Below are 18,532 nucleotides of genomic sequence, written 5' to 3'. Positions count from 1 at the left end.
GGTCACACTGGGGGGACAGCCACCTGGGTCTGAATGGGTTCAGACAGACACAAGCATTGTCTGAACGAAACTTTCCCACTTGTGAAAGAACATTTTTGGGCTCTCTTTGCAGCAGTTTGCAACCTTGTGAACTGATGGATAAGTCTGCAGCATAGAAAGTGAACAGAACCGGTACCAGCATAGTTTCCTGCAATGCTTCCAAGGACAGTAAAACCAACCAAAAAAATATTGCAGGTACAAACAACCAACGGTTTAGATACCATCACAAAAAATACACAGTATTGTTTAGTAGAAGATGTATAAAGTGACAGCCAACGCTAATGACAGTGTTTTTGTGTGTAGAAGTGAATCTGTAAGCACCTGGATCCAAGTACATGTAGCTGTTTGTGAGAGCGAAGGGCCTCCAGAGCACTGGACCCCAAAATGAACCAACAAACCATTTCAGGGTTGAGCAGAGAAAAGCTCTGGGAACCCCCCTTTCCCCGGGGGATCTCAGATGTCCTGGGGAGAGGAGGCAGCCCAAAACCCAACCTGACAAAAAGACAAGCACATAATCACAGGAACCCAGTCACATTCACATGTTCCCACACTAATGCCCCCACATGCAAATGCTCATAACCACTCACAAGTACACTGTACACACATTCCCCACACACACTCCATATGCCAAGGTCCAGGTACAGGTACCCCAGAGGGGCTTCTAGCCCCCACCCAGGAGGTGATCCCCATTACTAGGATAGTGTGGAGCAGGGGCACCGCCCCAACCCGGGTCTTGTTGCATGTGTGTTCTCTCTCCACTCCTCTTCTCCATCTGCACGATTGGCTGAACCTCAGCAGACCCAGTAGTAAAACCCGTGTACTTTGTGGACTACACCACTGTCATCTGAACAAGGGTGACGCTGTGAGTGGCTAAAGCCAAAGATAAATTCCCTGCACTTTCGTGGTATTTAAAGCTGTGCTGATTCTAATCAATTCAAAGGGAAGTTTGAAATGACCACTAGATGGCGCTCATGGGCAGTATATGATGAGTTCTCTCAAATTTCATATAATACTTACGCTCTACTGGAAGTTTGAAATCCTTTACTGTACCAGTATTAATGCATTGTTCATGTTCATCTTTGATGTCATCACCTACTAATGCAAACTCCAGAAAATAAACTATTAATGTCTAAAGTTAAAGCAATTTTATTTTATTCCCATAGACGTATTTCATCAGTGGTCTTAAATGTGCAGCTTTAAGTCAAACAAGCTAACCAGTAAATATGATAAAATGCTTTGATATAAAAGCCTAAACTGCCAACAGAAAAGGAAAAAACAAAAGAAACTAAGAAAAAACAACTCAAAGCTTGTCCGCCTTCAGGCTAGAGGAAGAGGCGGTCTGCACTTGGTTTCAGTAACATGAATGAAGAGGAAATGAAGGAAGCTGTTAGATGTCTGCTTGGTAAGAACAGATTCTTTATTTCTGCTTTAACTGCTGAAAAATGGCTTTAAGAGCCACCAGGAGTGTCTTAGGATGTTAGAGAACAAAGTTACAGGAATCCACAGGTGCAGAGATGTCCCAGCTCACCTGAATGTAACAGACCTTGACTGAACGTTACAGCCGTCAGCTTATTAATAGCTGTAAAAACTAATAAAATGTACTGAAGTACTTTTCTTAAAGCTGTAAAAGATAATGAAATGCTCTGAAGTACTTCTCTTAAAGCAAGTTTAATGTAATTTCTCTTCAGATTTAACCTTGGTGCTGTGCAGCATGACAAAGCCAGGTCAGTAATTTCTCCTTTAACTGTGTTATGATGTTAAATCATTACAGGAACTGTTTTTGTCAGTTCACTTTATCAGTTTTAAATGGCAACAACAATACAAAACCTTTTGGTGAGTTGTTGGTTCGAACCCCTGCTCCAATCATCTCAGTCATTCTGTCCTTGAGCAAGACACTTAACCCCCTAAGCCAGCTGCTGATGGTGGTCGGAGGGCCCGGTGGCACCGATTGCCTGGCAGCTCCAGGGCACAACGTAGCTCACCAGTGTGGGTGGGTGAATGACTGAATGTAATGTGAAGAAAGTTGTCTTCTGCCTAAGAGAGGCAGCTTTTAGCACCCAGAAGAAATCTGGTCCATGGGGGCTTGTACAGGGACCCATGGTGGCACTCTGCAGAGATTGAAAAAAGTTCATGCAGCCTTTAAAGAGTGCAGGTGCTCTGCTCACCTTAACTTTATGTAATCTAAACATTGTTTTAATGACTCATCATTTAAATCTATGTAATTATAGTACAACTATGATTTAAAAGGGAGACCAACTCAATAAAATAACATTTTAGATGCAGCTACCTGGAGGGTTGTGCTTAGAGGTGTGCGATACTGAGAATTTGTAATCGATCCGATACTAAGTAAATACAGGGGCAGTATCGCCGATATCGATACGATACTGATACTTTTGACATTTAAGCTTGATGTATCATGAAACTGTTGACCTTTCAGGTTTTGTGATTTTTATTTTATTATTACAATAAAATAATAATAATAACTAGAATCGTTCAACTTCTGAAGAAGTTGAAGAAGGCGCCCGCCTGGTGGTGCACGTAACCGTCAAAGGCAAAGCTTTCTTAGTTCCTTGGTCGTAGGCTCTCATCGCTTGGGGATTTTAAATCAAATCTCCTGAATGAAAAGGATTTGTCTTCATCAAAACCTGCCGATCAGGAAAACTTTGCGTCTGCAGAGCTGCAAACTGCGTATTTCGATCTGAGACGCAGCTAATGAGATAATTGGCGACAGCCGACAGTCAATGTTTCCCATTCATTTGCTACGGTAGTCCTAAACCACTACTGACATAATACACTTTTTGGCCACAAGCGTCATTTTGGGGGCGTTGTTTCCACCTCTTCTTTTAGAGCCGTTTCTAATAGAAAGAAGAAAAGGCAAAAACGGTCCAAACAAAAGGTCGTAACGTTTACATTTGTAACCTCTGCCTTACATAAACACTAGAATTAAATCTTAATAAATAAAAGTATAGACAATTATTTCAGTAACTCAATTCAGTAAGTGAAATACACTATATACAGGGGTTGGACAATGAAACTGAAACACCTCTCATTTTAGTGTGGGAGGTTTCATGGCTAAATTGGACCAGCCTGGTGGCCAATCATCATTAATTGCACATTGAAACAATAAGAACAGAGTGTGAAGGTCCAATTAGCAGGGTAAGAGCACAGTTTTGCTCAAAATATTGCAATGCACACAACATTATGGGTGACATGGGTGAGTTCAAAGGAGGACAAATTGTTGGTGCACATCTTGCTGAATGTGCACCAACAATTGCATAAAAACAAAATTGCATAAAAACAAAACTGAAGTAATAATTTTCGGACAAATAGAGGAGAGATCAAAAGTTAGCACACAGCTTCAGTCGCTTCAGCTAGAAACCACTGATCAGGCCCGAAATCTGGTTGTAGTGATGGACTCAGACCTGAACCTCCAAAAGCATTTACAGACAGTGACAAGGTCGGCTTTCTATCACCTGAGGAACATTTCCAGGATTAAAGGACTAATATCTCAGCAGGATCTAGAAAAACTAATCCATGCGTTTATATTTAGTAGAATTGATTACTGCAACGGTGTCTTCTCAGGTCTGCCTAAAAAGTGGATCAGACAGCTGCAGCTGATCCAGAACGCTGCTGCCCGCGTCCTCACCAAGACTAAGAAAGTAGAACACATCACCCCAGTTCTAAAGTCCTTACACTGACTCCCTGGATCTCAGAGAATAGACTTTAAAATCCTTCTGTTAGTCTATAAATCCCTGAATTAGCACCTAAATACATCACAGACTTGTTATCAGTGTATCAACCCTCCAGACCATTAAGGTCTTCTGGCTCCAGCCTGCTCTGCATACCTAGAACCAGAACTAAACAAGGAGACGCAGCATTTAGTTCCTATGCTCCACTTATCTGGAACAAACTTCCAAAAAATTGTCAAAGTGCGGAACGCCTGAGTTCTTTTAAATCAAGATTAAAAATACATTTGTTTAAAATTGCCTTTGACTGTTCTAGTTAAACTGTTTTACTGTTTGTAATGTTCTACTTTGTTTCTACATTCTATCTCTACTTGCTTTTATTCTATTTCCTATCTACATTTTATTCCTACTTGCGTTTATTTTGCTATATTTTAATCATGTAAAAGCACTTTGTATTGTCTCTGTACTGAATTGTGCTATATAAATAAATTTCCCTAGCCTTGCCTTGCATCTGTGACCAAGACAGCAAGTGTTTGTTATGTATCAAGAGCCACGGTGTCCAGGGTAATGTCAGCATATCACCAAGAAGGATGAACCACATCCAACAGGATTAACTGTGGACGCACGAGGAAGCTGTCTGAAAGGGATGTTCGGGTGGTAACCCGGATTGTATCCAAAAAACATAAAACCACATAACTCTACGTATAACTAACTATCTGAAATATAAACTAAAGGTCACCAATCAGTTCTAAAACATCTTTAGATGAACCCTTGTTGAGCCCTGGAGAACCAGAGTACCAGATTAGTGCCTTACAAAGAGTTTACAATCATTCTGTTACATTTTATCTGAGTGTCTTTTACTCAGGTGAGCTGCAACTCGTGGTCTTGTCTTACTTTTTATTGATTTTTTTTTAACCTGGACACAAACATTTATCACAGGATCAGCCCGATCCAAATAAACTGAATCGTTTAACACACTTACCATAACACAGCAGCTCCCAATCACTGTTTATGACAAAGAACTTCCACTTCTTCTTCTTCTGTTTTAAAAGTGGTGCGCCCTTCTTCTTCTTCGTGTTTTCATGGGTGCTGACCACATCCAAAAGGATCATTACCGCCCGTCTAGTGGTGCGCTCTGTTCCTCATCTTTATATTATCAGCAGCGCAATCAGCTACCATAACACCTGTTTCTGCGCGCAACAGCTCTACCGTAATAACAGTCTACGCGCAACATTTTCTCCTCGGTAAAATCGGGGACATTTCCGGGGACAGCTTTAGCCGGGGACAGGGGGTCCAAAACGGGGACTGTCCCCGGAAATCAGGGACGTCTGGTCACCCTAGTAAAGATAGCCAGTGTGGTGTTAGTTTTAGCCTAGCAAGCATCCTCCTCCGCGGTAACGCCGGCTTTGTTTACGTTCCGGTCGCCGGCTGAGTTGCACTTCCGCCCGGCCGGGAGAAGTCGGCAGGATCCAGTGTTCTGGAATATCGGCGATAAATGTATCACTGTTATAGCTCCGAAGGTCCATTTTCAATGCATAGGCGGGCGCCTAATAATTTTATGTTCAGTGTTTTTTTTAACTAATCCACCTCTTATATCTTTCAATCCTTATGTAATTTTGTCTGTGTTGTGTGCACCTGCCTGTTGCTTTAATCCTATAAATTTCCCCGTCGTGGGGTAAATGATGATAAGACAACAAGTTGGTTCTGCCGTGGAGGGGGTGTCACGATCCCTAGGCATTTGTGATTATTTATCTTTGAGTTTTATCATTGGGATCATGCATTTGTTCTCTTATTGTGTTTACATTCATTGATCGTTTTCTCACGTCTCTTCTTAAGTTGCCTTCCAGCTGTTCTGTTACCTTTGATTATCCCACACTAGGCCAGTGAAACTTAACTATACTACTAAGCAAAATGAAGAGAAAAAGAAGTTAAGGAACTATTTACATGCAAAGGTAAAAGTTAAACAAAACATTATTTGATGAAATAATATTTTGTTTAAGTTAAAGAACCAAAGTTCAACTTAAAGAATGTGAATTGAGGTTAAATTAGCTTGACTAATTCAGAACAACATTTGGGATGTGTTTCAACACATTCACAATGCAAAGCACAAGTTAACCAGAACTTTATTTTGAATAAATAATATTCTAAAGAATGATTTGCTCAGTAAAATGATTACCTTATGAGCGCTTGAATTTATCAATGCCATGATACCTCAGGGACCTTGGGGGCGCTGCAGTGATCGGATGCTAAATCAATTAAAGCCTAAAGTTATCAAAATTGCCTTTAAACTGACATTCATATTTAATATCAATGCGAGGATAAGGCTTATAGCTCTATCGAACGACGGCGGAGCGAAAACAAACAAGCGTTATGATTTAAAACAAGCTCCTTTGAATGTCCGGAAATCGGAAGCTACCAGAAGCTCATAGCATTTTGGCTAGCGGACACTCTGTGCTAACAAATAAAAGCTTCGGTTTTATTTTAGTCATAATGAGTGGGCCGGATAACGTAAAGATTAATGTCCCATCAATGTATGAAACCCTTGTGGAGATAACCTTTGTTATAACCATAAAAAGACACTCGACAATGACATGGTTCCAAATGCTAGCAATGAGCTGTCTCTGTTAGCTCTGTCATTGTTTAAAAACATGTGAATGTATCACAACATTTCCAAATGAGCCATTTAACCTCTCCCTTTGGGTCCCTCTGTCCAACCTGTCGATGCCTCATGTGAGTTCAGTCCACTTTGGTCATCCAAGGAAGGAGAACTGAAAAGCAGGGGAACCGTTGGTCTTTTTGCAGCAGCTAGTGGCTTAGCTCTGAAGACCCAGCCATGAGCTGACACGTGGTCGGGATCAGCCTGGTCTCTGCGGCATCCTCTGACCCGGTTGCAGCCACAATCTCAGCAGATTTTGCCCTCAGCTTGCGGTACTGACTCCTTTTGCTGGCTTTTCAGCTCCGTCTGGAGTTCGCATTCCTGTAAAGGCTGAGAAGAAATAAACAGAGGTGAAGAGGGATCTCTCCCAGGTGCTGGTTCCTGTCTTTTGGGCCCGTGAGGCCTCATGGTTGCTGAGGAAGGAGACTGGGTGGCTCGCTAGCCCCCCTCTCTTCGGGAGCCCCAGGAGAAAAGTAGTGGTCGTCTCAGAGTCTGGTCAGAAGTATGGAGCTGGTCAGGAGTGAGGGTCTGGTCTTTTGTTTGTGGGGGTGGTTTACAGCATCCTTACCTGGAACTCTCTTCCTCACAACCCTAGTTAAAGTCTCTGAAGGACCTTTGTACACAATTAACTGATATTTTCATAAAATACCGTCAATATATTTACAGTTTTTTATTTCTATTTCAGTCCTCACAGCTGGTCTGACTATGAGTCCCAGCAGATCTCAGTTCTTTGAAGGAGACTCTGTGTCTCTGAGCTGTGAGGAGGACAACAGCTCTGCTGGATGGACTGTGAGGAGGAACGCAACCAAAGGAAACAGGACTCAGTGTAGAGACGGATGGGGGAAACCAGCTGGTTCTACCTGTAACATCAGCTACCTGATCCCATATGACAGTGGAGTTTACTGGTGTGAGTGGAGAGAGGGAGCAGCCAGCAGCAGCAGCATCCAGCTCACTGTCACTGGTAAGATCAGACTGTGGAGTTAGTGTTGATGAAGCTGTGTGGAAATGGATGAAATGCTGTAGTTTGTCTCTGTGTTGAGGTGGATCAGTGATCCTGCAGAGTCCTGTCCTCCCTGTGATGGAGGGAGATGACGTCACTCTGAGCTGTCACACAAAGACCGCTCCCTCCAACCTCCCAGCTGCTTTCTATAAAGATGGCTCCCTCATCAGGACTGAGCCTGCAGGTCACATGACCCTCCACCATGTGACCAGCTCTGATGAAGGCCTCTACAGGTGTAACATCAGCGATCATGGAGAGTCTCCATCCAGCAGGATCTCTGTCTCAGGTCAGCAGCTTCTCTGTCTGCTTCAACCTTCATCATGAGACCAGAACTAAACATTTACCTTTGGATCATTTCAGGGAGAAACACCACCCCTCCTCCATCCGCCTCTCCTCCTCCTTCATCCACCTGTCCTCCCGGTTCTCTGTCTCCTCTGGATCCTTCTTCTCCTCCTCTTGTCTGTATTCCTCGTTCCCTTCTCATCTGTCTTGTCTGCATCTTTGTTCTTCTTCTGCTGCTCGTTCTGCTTCTGCTGTTGAGATGTTACCTCCAGAGGAAACATGAAGATGAAGGTCAGACATGATGATGGAGCTCCTCACTCAGAGATGCTGACTCTTTAATCTACTCAGATTGTAACTCCTCCGTTGTCCTTTGTGCTGCTTTCAGTTGTTGAGGATGAGGATGGAGATGAAGACCTCCCATATAGTGAAATTGTACACACACGACTACAACCAATCGGATGCAGCAAAGGTAGCGTTCAGTGGTGTTTGATATCTTTGTGAGGTCCATTTATTTCTATCTAGAGCCTATTTTTTAGATTTCTGTGTTTGCATCCATGTTAAAAAGTTAATCTTTCATTTTTTCCATCAACATCTATGATCAAACAGTGGATCTAGTTGGTTTTCCAGATCAATAATTTGCTGATTCCAACCTTCTAATCCAGCTCTACTGGCATTAAATGTCTCCTCACTGGGAGTAAGGTGTCAGGTTCTGTGATAGCATTGATGTAGGATGTAGCTGGGTTCACTCCAACATCTAAAGTCTGCAGGACTCCATTCCTTCAGGATTAGAGTTGGAGACCTCAGCAGCTGGATAAGTGTCCCAGGATGGAGAAGTAGGCAGGGGATTTACTTTCTGAGGCCGGTTTTACCGACCTCTGCAGTCTTTAAACTTCCTCCCTTTGATGTCTGTAAATGATGGTGGCGGGATGCGTGTGTGTCACAAACCTCTGGTTTCCTGCTTCAGTGCCAGAGTGCAGAATATATCTGCAGCGCTGTGGTTGTTTTCTCTGGTTTCCTCTCAGATGAACTGATGGTTTTCAGCAACAAAGAGACAAAAGCTGCTGCAGTAGCTCAGACTGTTTGATTCCAGGGTTAATGATTTATTCACCACCATGGTAGACCCAACCAAAGATGAATAATTACTGGTTACAAAGGTCCCTGGACTGATATTCAGGATAACTTTATATGTGATGGTTCCTGTGGTTATTCCAGTACCAACAGCTCCTGGGCCAGCAGCTGTTTCAGCACTAATGTAATCTGTGTGTTTTATTTTTCAGACAGCGACCGAGCTTCACTTTACTCTGAAGTGAGGATAGAGGTCATGAGAGATGAACAGACAAACCTCACAGAGTCTGAAGACCAGATGCAGCTCAGAGGTAGAGCTGCTCTATTTATCTGCATCTCAGATCTGCTCTCAGTTTCAGAACCTCCAACATGTTTTCTTTCATGCAAAAAAGAAAAAAACTGCAGAAACTTTGTTACAGTTTGTTTTAATTCCTATTTCAAACAGAGGTTAAACATTCAGTCTATGTAGTGCCACTTTACCGCCAACATCAGCATTAAACAGTTGATTCCTTTAAAGTTTCACTTCATTTTTATCATGGGAAGTGGATCTCTGTGGTCTCATCTGTGCCACAGGGACGTCTGAAAACATGTTTTCCTGGTTGCTGCTAACAGCAGAACAAGAAAACAACCTTTAACCTGTTTCCTACTAACCTGCAGCTCTATGATCAGAGACAACCAGCTCTACAGCATCACAGCTCTTCTGTCCTCCTGCACTGCTACCTGCATGACTCTAATGGTTTTGATTTCTATTTTCAGATGATTCATGTGCGGTTTACGCAGCTGTGAGAAAAGAAAAGATCCCAAACAGACCCAACAGAACCAGAGGTAAAGCCGCTCCCCACCAACAACCTTCATCGTTTTGTTCTGGGTGGTTTCCTGTGAAGTCCGGGGGAATGACGCCAATCAGATCAAACAGAAGCAGATGCTGGTGAAGATTCTCAGTCATCCAGAAAACTTTAAAAACAAAACAACTTGACTTTTTTCCAAAGTTTGAAGATGTTTCGCTTCCCATCCAGAAATGTTTTTTTTAATTCAAAATGTCTGGAGTAGTGTGGAGCTCCAAGCTTTATAGTATTGCCCAACAAAGGCCTTGTTGATTTAATTTGCAGGCCAACAATGACCCTAATGACTCCCCATTACTAAGGGGTGGACCAGTTTTGGTTTAATCTGCATGTTATCTAAGCCATTACAAGATGAAGTACAAAAACTGAAGCAGAGTTTCAGATGTAATATTGGCATTCTGCCTGACTCTGAGAAGAAGATGAGTTGTTCAGGTATTTATTTCAAATGCTTGCAGCTGAGTTTATGTTTCCTGGATCTATGATTCTGAGCTGGGTAGTTCCCAGTCCAGGCTTGACCCCCCACCCCCCCACCCCACCCCCCAGGGGAACCAAGGTTGGTTGTTCATGGACAGGACCTCAGGGTGTAGTCATTGAGAGGATGATGTTTGTCTCTTACGTTGGAGAATTGTGTGAAATAGAAAACAGGTTCCTTCAGGGGATGGTCAGATGGAGGCAGGGATGGATTAGGATATCGTCTACAGCAGGGGTGTCCGAGCTCTGTCCTTAAGAGCTACAGTCCTGCAACCCCTTCCCCAACACACCCGTATCTGATTGCTGGATCAGATATGGGTGTGTTGGGGAAGGGGTCAGTAACAGTCATTCAGTGTTGCAGAGGCGTGATAATGAGGAAGCATCTAAAAGTGCAGGATAACAGCTCTCAGGGATGGAGCTGGGGACCTCAGTGGACCTCCTTTTGCTCCTGGTTAAGGAAGAGTTGGGTCAAAAATGGTTTCAGCTGACTGGTCCATCTATGCTCTAGTCTTAGTCAATGGTCTTAAAGTATGGATCATAACCAAACTAATGAGATCCAAGACACAAGCACTGGGCCTTAGAGAGGGTAGGGTAAGGTTTTGTTCTGGTGGGACCTCAGAGTAAATCCAGTGCTTCTCTGCATCAAAGGGAATCCTGAGGGCGTCCAGGTCTATGACCGAGATGATTTGTTGAAGCGTCTCTCTTTAGGGTTTCCTACTCGGCGCCTATAGAATAATGTACAGCTGCGGCGGCCGGGTTGGGGGATGGAGGGTTGGTGGCTTCCTGCTTTCATGTGACTTCCTTGTTTAGGTCTAGGACAGTATGGCATGGAGTGCCATCTAGTGATTTTTAAATACAAATTGCAGGCTGCAGTCAAAATAGGGGAAAATGAGTGTCAGATCTGGGACACTTAAATGTGGCTCAAATACGGGACGTCCCCTACTCTCTTTGAAGGTTTGTCCAGCATATCCCACTGAAAAGAGGCCCAGAAACAGACTCAAGCACCCCTGAAGGGTCTATAACCAGGTTCCTCTGTTCCGGTCCTCGAGGTCTGGTGTCCTGGAAGTCTTTTCCTCACACTGAATGCAGTGCAGGTTGAGGTCCTGATCCAGTTCTGCAAACCCTGACTTAAGCTGCTTCTAAATCAGTGTTGGCTTTACTTGCAGAAACGCTATTGGCGAAAACAGAAGTTGATGTGGTCCTTTCTGTTGGTATCACTCATAAATGATTAAAATAAGGCCATGGTTTTCATTTTCTAAGGCAAAGTCATTATCCGGGTGCTTAAATATCCTATTTCATCTGCCTGTTTCTTCGTGTTTCTGTTGCAGGTTTGTCTACACTAGTAAAGCTACCTAAGCTGGTGTATTGATGTTATTCTGAAATTTACTGGAACTTTATCCTGTCTAGTGTCTGACATTTCCTGTTTAAATCAGCAGAGCTGCTTCAGTGCTACGATGAGCTCTGAAGCCTGAATTAAAAACTCCTCAAGTAGGTCATTACTTTGTAAATGTTCACAAAGTTGATTAGCAACTATTTTCTCAAGAATTTTAGATAAGAAAAGAAGATTAGATATAGGTCTGTAATTTACCAACTCATCTTGATCAAGAGATGGTTTCTTAAGTAAAGGTTTAATAACAGATACTTTAAAAGCCTGTGGTACATATCCATTTACCAAGGATAGATTAATCATGTCTAAAATAGGACCACTGATCAGAGGGAATACCTCCTTAAACAACTTGGTTGGGATTAGGTCTAACATACAGGTAGGTTTAGATGAAGCTAAAATTATAGATAGCTCAGAAAACAGTTCAGACACTGTGCAGGTTCTAAAGATTCCTCCAACGCTGCCTCACTTACTGAGGACGAGGTAATCATGATCAGGGTTGCCTTCACGCTGGGTGAGGTTTTTTAGACTGGCTGCCATCCAGACACCTTCTCATTGTTCATGTAGAACACAGAGGGGTCTTTATCCAGACTGCAGAGCCCCCATGTTCTGTAGTAATATGACAACTATTAGAAGAGAGGTGAAGTTTGAACTGTTTGTGTTTTCAGAGCTTCATCCGGAGCCAAAGATCCGCTCTCCTCGACTCTAGTCCCATCGTCCATCCTGTGAAGTCCAGCTCACAGTCCCTAACTGGTCCCTGATCTGCCTCAGACCACACCTCAGCAGGATTTAATATTTATTGTTATTTTTTATGAAAAAAAAAACAGCTGAGAAAATGTACAAAAAAACAAGAATCTGACTCTGTCATTGAATGAAAACTGTTTCATCACATTATGAGAAAAACGGCAACATTTAATAAAAGCTAGCAGTTGTTTTGTAATGAACTGAAAATTTGTAATATAAAGTGTATTCTTTGAGCAGAAACAATAAATGCTGATTGCCTTTGTTTGTTTTTTTTCTCTATGCATTTTAATAACTAAAGCAGGGATCGCCAACCTCTTTGAAACTGAAAGCTAATTCATTGGTACTGTGTGGTATGAATGGCTACCTGTACTGACCTTTGCACTCGAAGAAGTAGAGCTCACCTTAACTCTGTAATATAAACATGTCGTAATGCTTCTGTTATTTTTAAATCTATGTAAATACAAGTATGATTAAAAAGAAAGAGAAACTGAATAAAACATTTTACATGCAGCTCACTGCAGGGTTGTGCTGTTTTTTTAACAGGCTTGATGTCCCCACATGTAGTCCTGGGGGCCACCTGGTGCCCACGGGCTCCATGTAGGTGACCCCTGACCTAAAGGATGTTGCTGCCTGGTTGCTCTTCATTGACATTTAAATGAGATTCATCGTGTGACTAAACACAAATCCCAGCTAAAAGCAGCTAACATCCATTTAAAATCTGATAAAGTTAAAAACATAAAAGCATTGAAATATATTTGTTCTTCAAAAGCATTGAAACCAGTAAAATAATAAAATATGACTTTTCTGACTATATAAACCTACAACAAACATTGAAAATAACACCACATGAATGTAGACATTACTTTGTCTGCAGATGGTAGTTTTATTATTTATTATTCAATTAGAGGACTTATATTACATCTAATGTTTTGACATCCAAGTGACATTTTCCCCTTACTGAAGGACAAATGATCTCATGAGAAAACAGATGGTGTTGCTGCTTATTTCGCTGCTCATCGGTGATTTGGCCACATTTCCAGTTCAGCACCACTATTTCAGCCACTGAAAGCTCCTTTTGCTTGAAACTGGAGCTTCATTGCTCTTAAAAAAATCATTTTAATTCCCGCTGCATGTCTAACCATCAGAGACCTCCTTCATGGCACCACCTACTGGCACTAACATGCAGGTTCAGGAAACAACAATATTTTCAGCTACACTCTGGCTCACCCATAGAATAACCTTTGACCCGCGCTGATGACTGGTGAGGTAACAAGTCGGATGAACTATGAACCCAAATATATTTCAGTTTTGACCGTAATTTCAACATTTAGTTGTTTTAAAAACTTTTATCATATATTTCTTTTAATTCAATACTGTTCAACATTGCAATAGCAAAAAAGAAAAAAAAAGAATATTTTATATAAGGTCAACTATTATCTTTTCAAATTAAAATTTTCAGGGCTGATTTTATTTTATTAACATTGAAAATTATTATGAAGTCTATTCTATCCTCCATGAAAACTTCCATCACCAAGGGCCACAACTCAACATGTATAAAAATGAACTTTGTGTGTAAGAGTGCAGTAATCCAAGAAAACGTTTGACCTGTCGTGAGAATGTGCTGCAGATATGGAAACTTCCTCAATTGACAATAACAAATCACAAAGCATCCAACTTTGTGATTTGCTCAGCTGAAATATAACTCCAGTCAGTTTTATTAAACTCAAGGAGAAATGAATCTGATGTATTTTCAAGAGTTTGAACTTTCATGGTTCCATGGTATTTGGCAATTTTTCCTGAAATGTAAGTAAGAATGTTCTCCAAGTTCCTTTTTGAATTAGTGTGCAAGACCATCTTACCTGCTCCTCCGCTCCTCAGGGGGATCACATGAAAAAAATCTCCTAATTCCACTCTGGTCTCATTTCTTTCTACTGCGGCCTTCCTCTTCTTCTCATAAACATGAACGTGGTTCACTTCTTGTGACTCTCAGCCATGTTCAAAGTCTACAGTGAGAGCAGCGGAGCGACAATGAACAGCTAAGCTAACCGCTAAGCTAGCTGCTAAGCTAACCAGACACGTAAACACTAGAAGTGTGCAGCCAGTAAGCGGAACCTAACAAGGAATGATCGCACACAGTGGTGTTACGTGAGCACGTCAGAATGATTATATGTGGGACAACCAATAGATGATACCCCCAGAACATGAGGGACAGAGGAGGACCAAACTCTGACCAGGACCTGCCATTCAGACTAAACAGCAGGGATTTACAGGCCTGCAGCTCCCCCAGAGACCAATTGTCAGACCTCCTGAAGTACTTCCTGTTTAGCCTCCAGTCACTTCCTGCTGGTCAGAGGTCATCTGAGAACCCAAGCTTTAATGTTTCCCTCCACACGCTGCTGGAGCACCTCGCTCATGGAAGGATGATGAGCGTGTCTTTAGACATCCCGCTGCACATGACGATGAATTAGCCTGATATTTGGCTGATCAGCCGGATAAACTACTCACTACTGGCCTCCCCCTGCTGTGGTGCATTTGAACAGGCAATGCACGGATAAAGCAATTTTGACCATTGAATGAAAAAGAAAATCACACATAAAGTAATTTATAAAAAAGTGATTTTCACTTATCATTCAGTATTTAACTTGTGATGATGACGGGTTAGGCATTGCCTCACCTGCCTGCAAGTCACTGAATTTTACACAATGCCAGAAGGAATTAAATGTCTTTGAATAAATGTGTTTATACTAATCGTTTAATAATTAAAATAAACATAATCTCTGCTGAAGATGTAGTTTTAAAACTTTATTGATACGAATTTGCGGAATTTAAGTAATTTTTAGGATTTTGAGGAAACTTAATCAAAATCAATTTATTAATAAATATTTGCCACACTACTAAAATAAAAGCTCCTAAAACTTGATGAGCAGTGATGAGTTCAGAAAGTTTGCACCATGAAGGCAAGTTGAACAGGATTTCATGGTAATCATAGGAACTGCATGGCTGTCTGTGTAGTTACCCAACGTAAACACTAGATGGCCTCAGCTGTCTCCACAACTTCTCTCTTCAGATTTTTCTCAGTAATTTATTGTTTTTCCTTTTGTTTCCATCTCCAGACTGAATTTTCTCTGAGCAATCTGCTCTGATTCGGCTGATTTCTGACTTAACTAAAATAAACTGAATCATTCTGTTGTCTGGATCCTCTGAGGTTTTACTTTCCTCTTGTTAATAACTTCTGTTTTCATCCAGCTTGTATGACGTCTACACTCTTCATCTTGACCTAGTTACAGGTCATTATCACGCTGATTTCCGTTGTTCACTCAATAGAATAAGAAGGTTATAATACATGAGATGATTAATATGTAGAATGGAACCAGCCTATTCCCCCCCCCCCCCCCCCCCCCCCCGCCCCACTCATAAAGGAACTGTGAATCCTCTGAATCAGGCTGCGGTTGACTTGTGGCTGACGTGTAAAATTTAGAAGGATAACACATGATGAGTGGGTGTCATCATTTAACCAGCATTTTAACACCAGCAGATATGATTGTAGGCTGCTGGATCATGAAGCCATAAACTTGATGCGCTCATTTCCTCCTCTGTCAGCTACTTAAAGGCATAAAAAACAAACTGGATCGTCTCGGTTAGGTTCAGCTGTTTACTTCAACAAATTAAAGCGATACAGACGTGAAATATCCACCAAATTAAAAGAATAAAAGGAGTGAATGAAGTTAAATACTGTGACTCCTCTCCATGTGCCTGACCTACTGAATGGACTTAACTTGAATTTAGGCTTCTAGTGTGACCCGTGTTCAACCAACATGTGGGTCAACGGACCAATCAAGCTGCAGAGACGCACTCTGTGTCTGTCCTTTATTAATGTGTCAAGCCTTTTTTACCTGTTATAGAAAACGTCTATGGTGACAGAGTGTTGTCCTCACAGCAGCTCCACTGCTCAGCCTCATGTTTGGGTCGGTTCTGTTGACACAAATGTTCTGTTGATATCAGCCCAGCTCAGCCATAAAAGGCAAAGGACTGAGGACACATCCCTGAGGATCTCCTTTGCCCTGTTTGATGTGTGACATCTGACCGCTGATCAATAATGAGATGATTTTCCTAAATGAACATTAACATTGTAAATAATAATGGGTGGCATTAATGTAAAGATGTGGGAACTCTTGCAGGCGTTGTTAGACTGTTTCCTTGCATAGACCGTCTGCAGAGTTCTCCCCGTCTCCTGGTGAATCAGACTGTAATGATTTTAACTCCTTCCTACCTGCAGACATCAGCTTCCACAACAACCCGCTGAAGAAACCTCTATAATATGAAATAAGGTCTGCATTTGTCTGAGCAGAAGACTGAACACTTTGAGAATTTCCAGTCACAAAATGACTATTCTGTGGTTTGACATGTTGTTCATCATATTACCTCCTTTTTGAATAGATGTGGGTTTCAGTTAGTCACATCCTTGTTTAAACAAGCTTTTACTATCAGTCGCAAGTTTTAAACTGATAAGAGAGTGTGTGTGTGCAGAAATGCATATGCTGAGTGTCTCTGTGTCTTCCTGTGATGGATCGGCAGCCTGTCCTCTGGGCTGATGGACAGAGATATGGAAGGACCGCTGCATGGATATACATACCAGGGTTTACACCTCTGACCTTTAAATCAGGACAGGCAACAGACGTGTTTGCCTCTGAAAAGTAGAACAATCTTCCTGTCAGGAAACCTTTGACCCAGATTAACTTCCTTTAGAGACATGGACCTGTTATCTGACTTTTGCTGCTCAGCACCTTCAGGTGGTTTTATGTTCAAAGTCTAAGGATGTTGATTGGGTCAAGGTTTAATCAACGTCTTGAACAGCCTCCAGTTAGATGGACCTGTTAGGGTCCTGTTAGGAACCCGTTAGGGACCACCAGCTGGACATCTGTGGTTGGACTGAAGAACTATCTGAGTGAGGAGTAGACAACGTCTGGTTGAAGCTCTGTAAAACACAGACATGATGAGGCAGATAAGAGTCCATATTATCTTAAAAACTATATTTCTGCACACAAACAGCAAAGTCTCAGATTTAGAGTGGCTGTAGAGGTTATTTGACCAAAAGGAGAGAAACTTTTCTTTTTACTTTACAAAAATATCAATCTCAAGGGTCAGACTTTAGTGTGATTTAATAGAGAGGCTGAACCTCATAAAGATGATAGATCACATGTTACACACCTCTGCTGCATCTCAATGGTTGTTGTTGACTAGGACAGGTTTTGACCACACTGTAACAAACGTCTTCCTCTCCAGCATCTAAAGAACACATAACTAAATATTAAATATAAAAATGCAAGAACATTTGATATCTAAGGAGAAGTGAGGTTTGCCCCATGAATGATCTTCTTGCCTTCATGTTTCCTCTGAAAATGTCGTCTCAGCAGTTCAACCAGGAACAGCAGCAGGAGTATGAAGAGCACACTGGCTAGGCAGGGTAGGAGAGAGGGAGGAAGAGAGGAGGGGAAACTGGAGGAAGGGGTGGTGGGTCTCCCTGAAATGATCCAAAGGTAAATGTTTAGTTCTGGTCTCATGATGAAGGTTGAAGCAGACAGAGAAGCTGCTGACCTGAGACAGAGATCCTGCTGGATGGAGACTCTCCATGATCGCTGATGCTACACCTGTAGAGGCCTTCATCAGAGCTGGTCACATGGTGGAGGGTCATGTGACCTGCAGGCTCAGTCCTGATGAGGGAGCCATCTTTATAGAAAGCAGCTGGGAGGTTGGAGGGAGCGGTCTTTGTGTGACAGCTCAGAGTGACGTCATCTCCCTCCATCACAGGGAGGACAGGACTCTGCAGGATCACTGATCCACCTCAACACAGAGACAAACTACAGCATTTCATCCATTTCCACACAGCTTCATCAACACTAACTCCACAGTCTGATCTTACCAGTGACAGTGAGCTGGATGCTGCTGCTGCTGGCTGCTCCCTCTCTCCACTCACACCAGTAAACTCCACTGTCTAACAGGAACATCAGGCTAATGTTACAGGTAGAACCAGCAGGTTTCCCCCATCCATCTCCACACTGAGTCCTGGTTTCTCTGGTTGTGTTTCTCCTCACAGTCCATCCAGCAGAGCTGTTGTCCTCATCACAGCTCAGAGACACAGGCTCATTTTTAAACATCTGAGATCTGCTGGGACTCACAGTCAGACCAGCTGTGGGTGTGGAAGTACAATAAAATCAGTTAATTTCCGGTTTGTCTGTATCCTGCTAAACTCATTCTCCAACCAAGATTATCTGATGCACCTGTCTGGTGAGCTGCTTCTTTTGGCATCTCCATCACGTTCATCCGCCTATATTTACTGGACCTCAGCAGCCAGGAAGTGCCAGA

At 42.3% G+C, this 18,532-nt stretch overlaps 1 protein-coding gene across 2 annotated transcripts; it reads left to right on the top strand.

The window, feature by feature from the left end:
- The first annotated feature begins 7,550 nt into the window (after positions 1-7,550).
- Positions 7,551-12,431, top strand: LOC110367947. 2 transcript variants are annotated; one of them, XM_021314846.2, is made up of 5 exons: positions 7,551-7,954; positions 8,049-8,132; positions 8,941-9,039; positions 9,485-9,553; positions 12,094-12,431. In XM_021314846.2, exons 1-5 carry the CDS (start codon positions 7,702-7,704, stop codon positions 12,132-12,134), a joined length of 546 nt encoding a protein of 181 aa, XP_021170521.2. In that variant the 5' UTR covers positions 7,551-7,701; the 3' UTR covers positions 12,135-12,431. The 2 variants fall into 2 exon arrangements, with proteins under 2 accessions (XP_021170521.2, XP_035988236.1); XM_036132343.1 differs by lacking the exon at positions 12,094-12,431 and having other exon boundaries at positions 9,485-9,680.
- The last annotated feature ends 6,101 nt before the right edge of the window (positions 12,432-18,532 follow it).

The sequence above is a fragment of the Fundulus heteroclitus genome, unplaced genomic scaffold (assembly GCF_011125445.2).
Source record: "Fundulus heteroclitus isolate FHET01 unplaced genomic scaffold, MU-UCD_Fhet_4.1 scaffold_49, whole genome shotgun sequence".
Taxonomy (NCBI): Eukaryota; Metazoa; Chordata; class Actinopteri; order Cyprinodontiformes; family Fundulidae; genus Fundulus; species Fundulus heteroclitus.
This window is presented reverse-complemented; position numbering and strand designations above follow the sequence as displayed.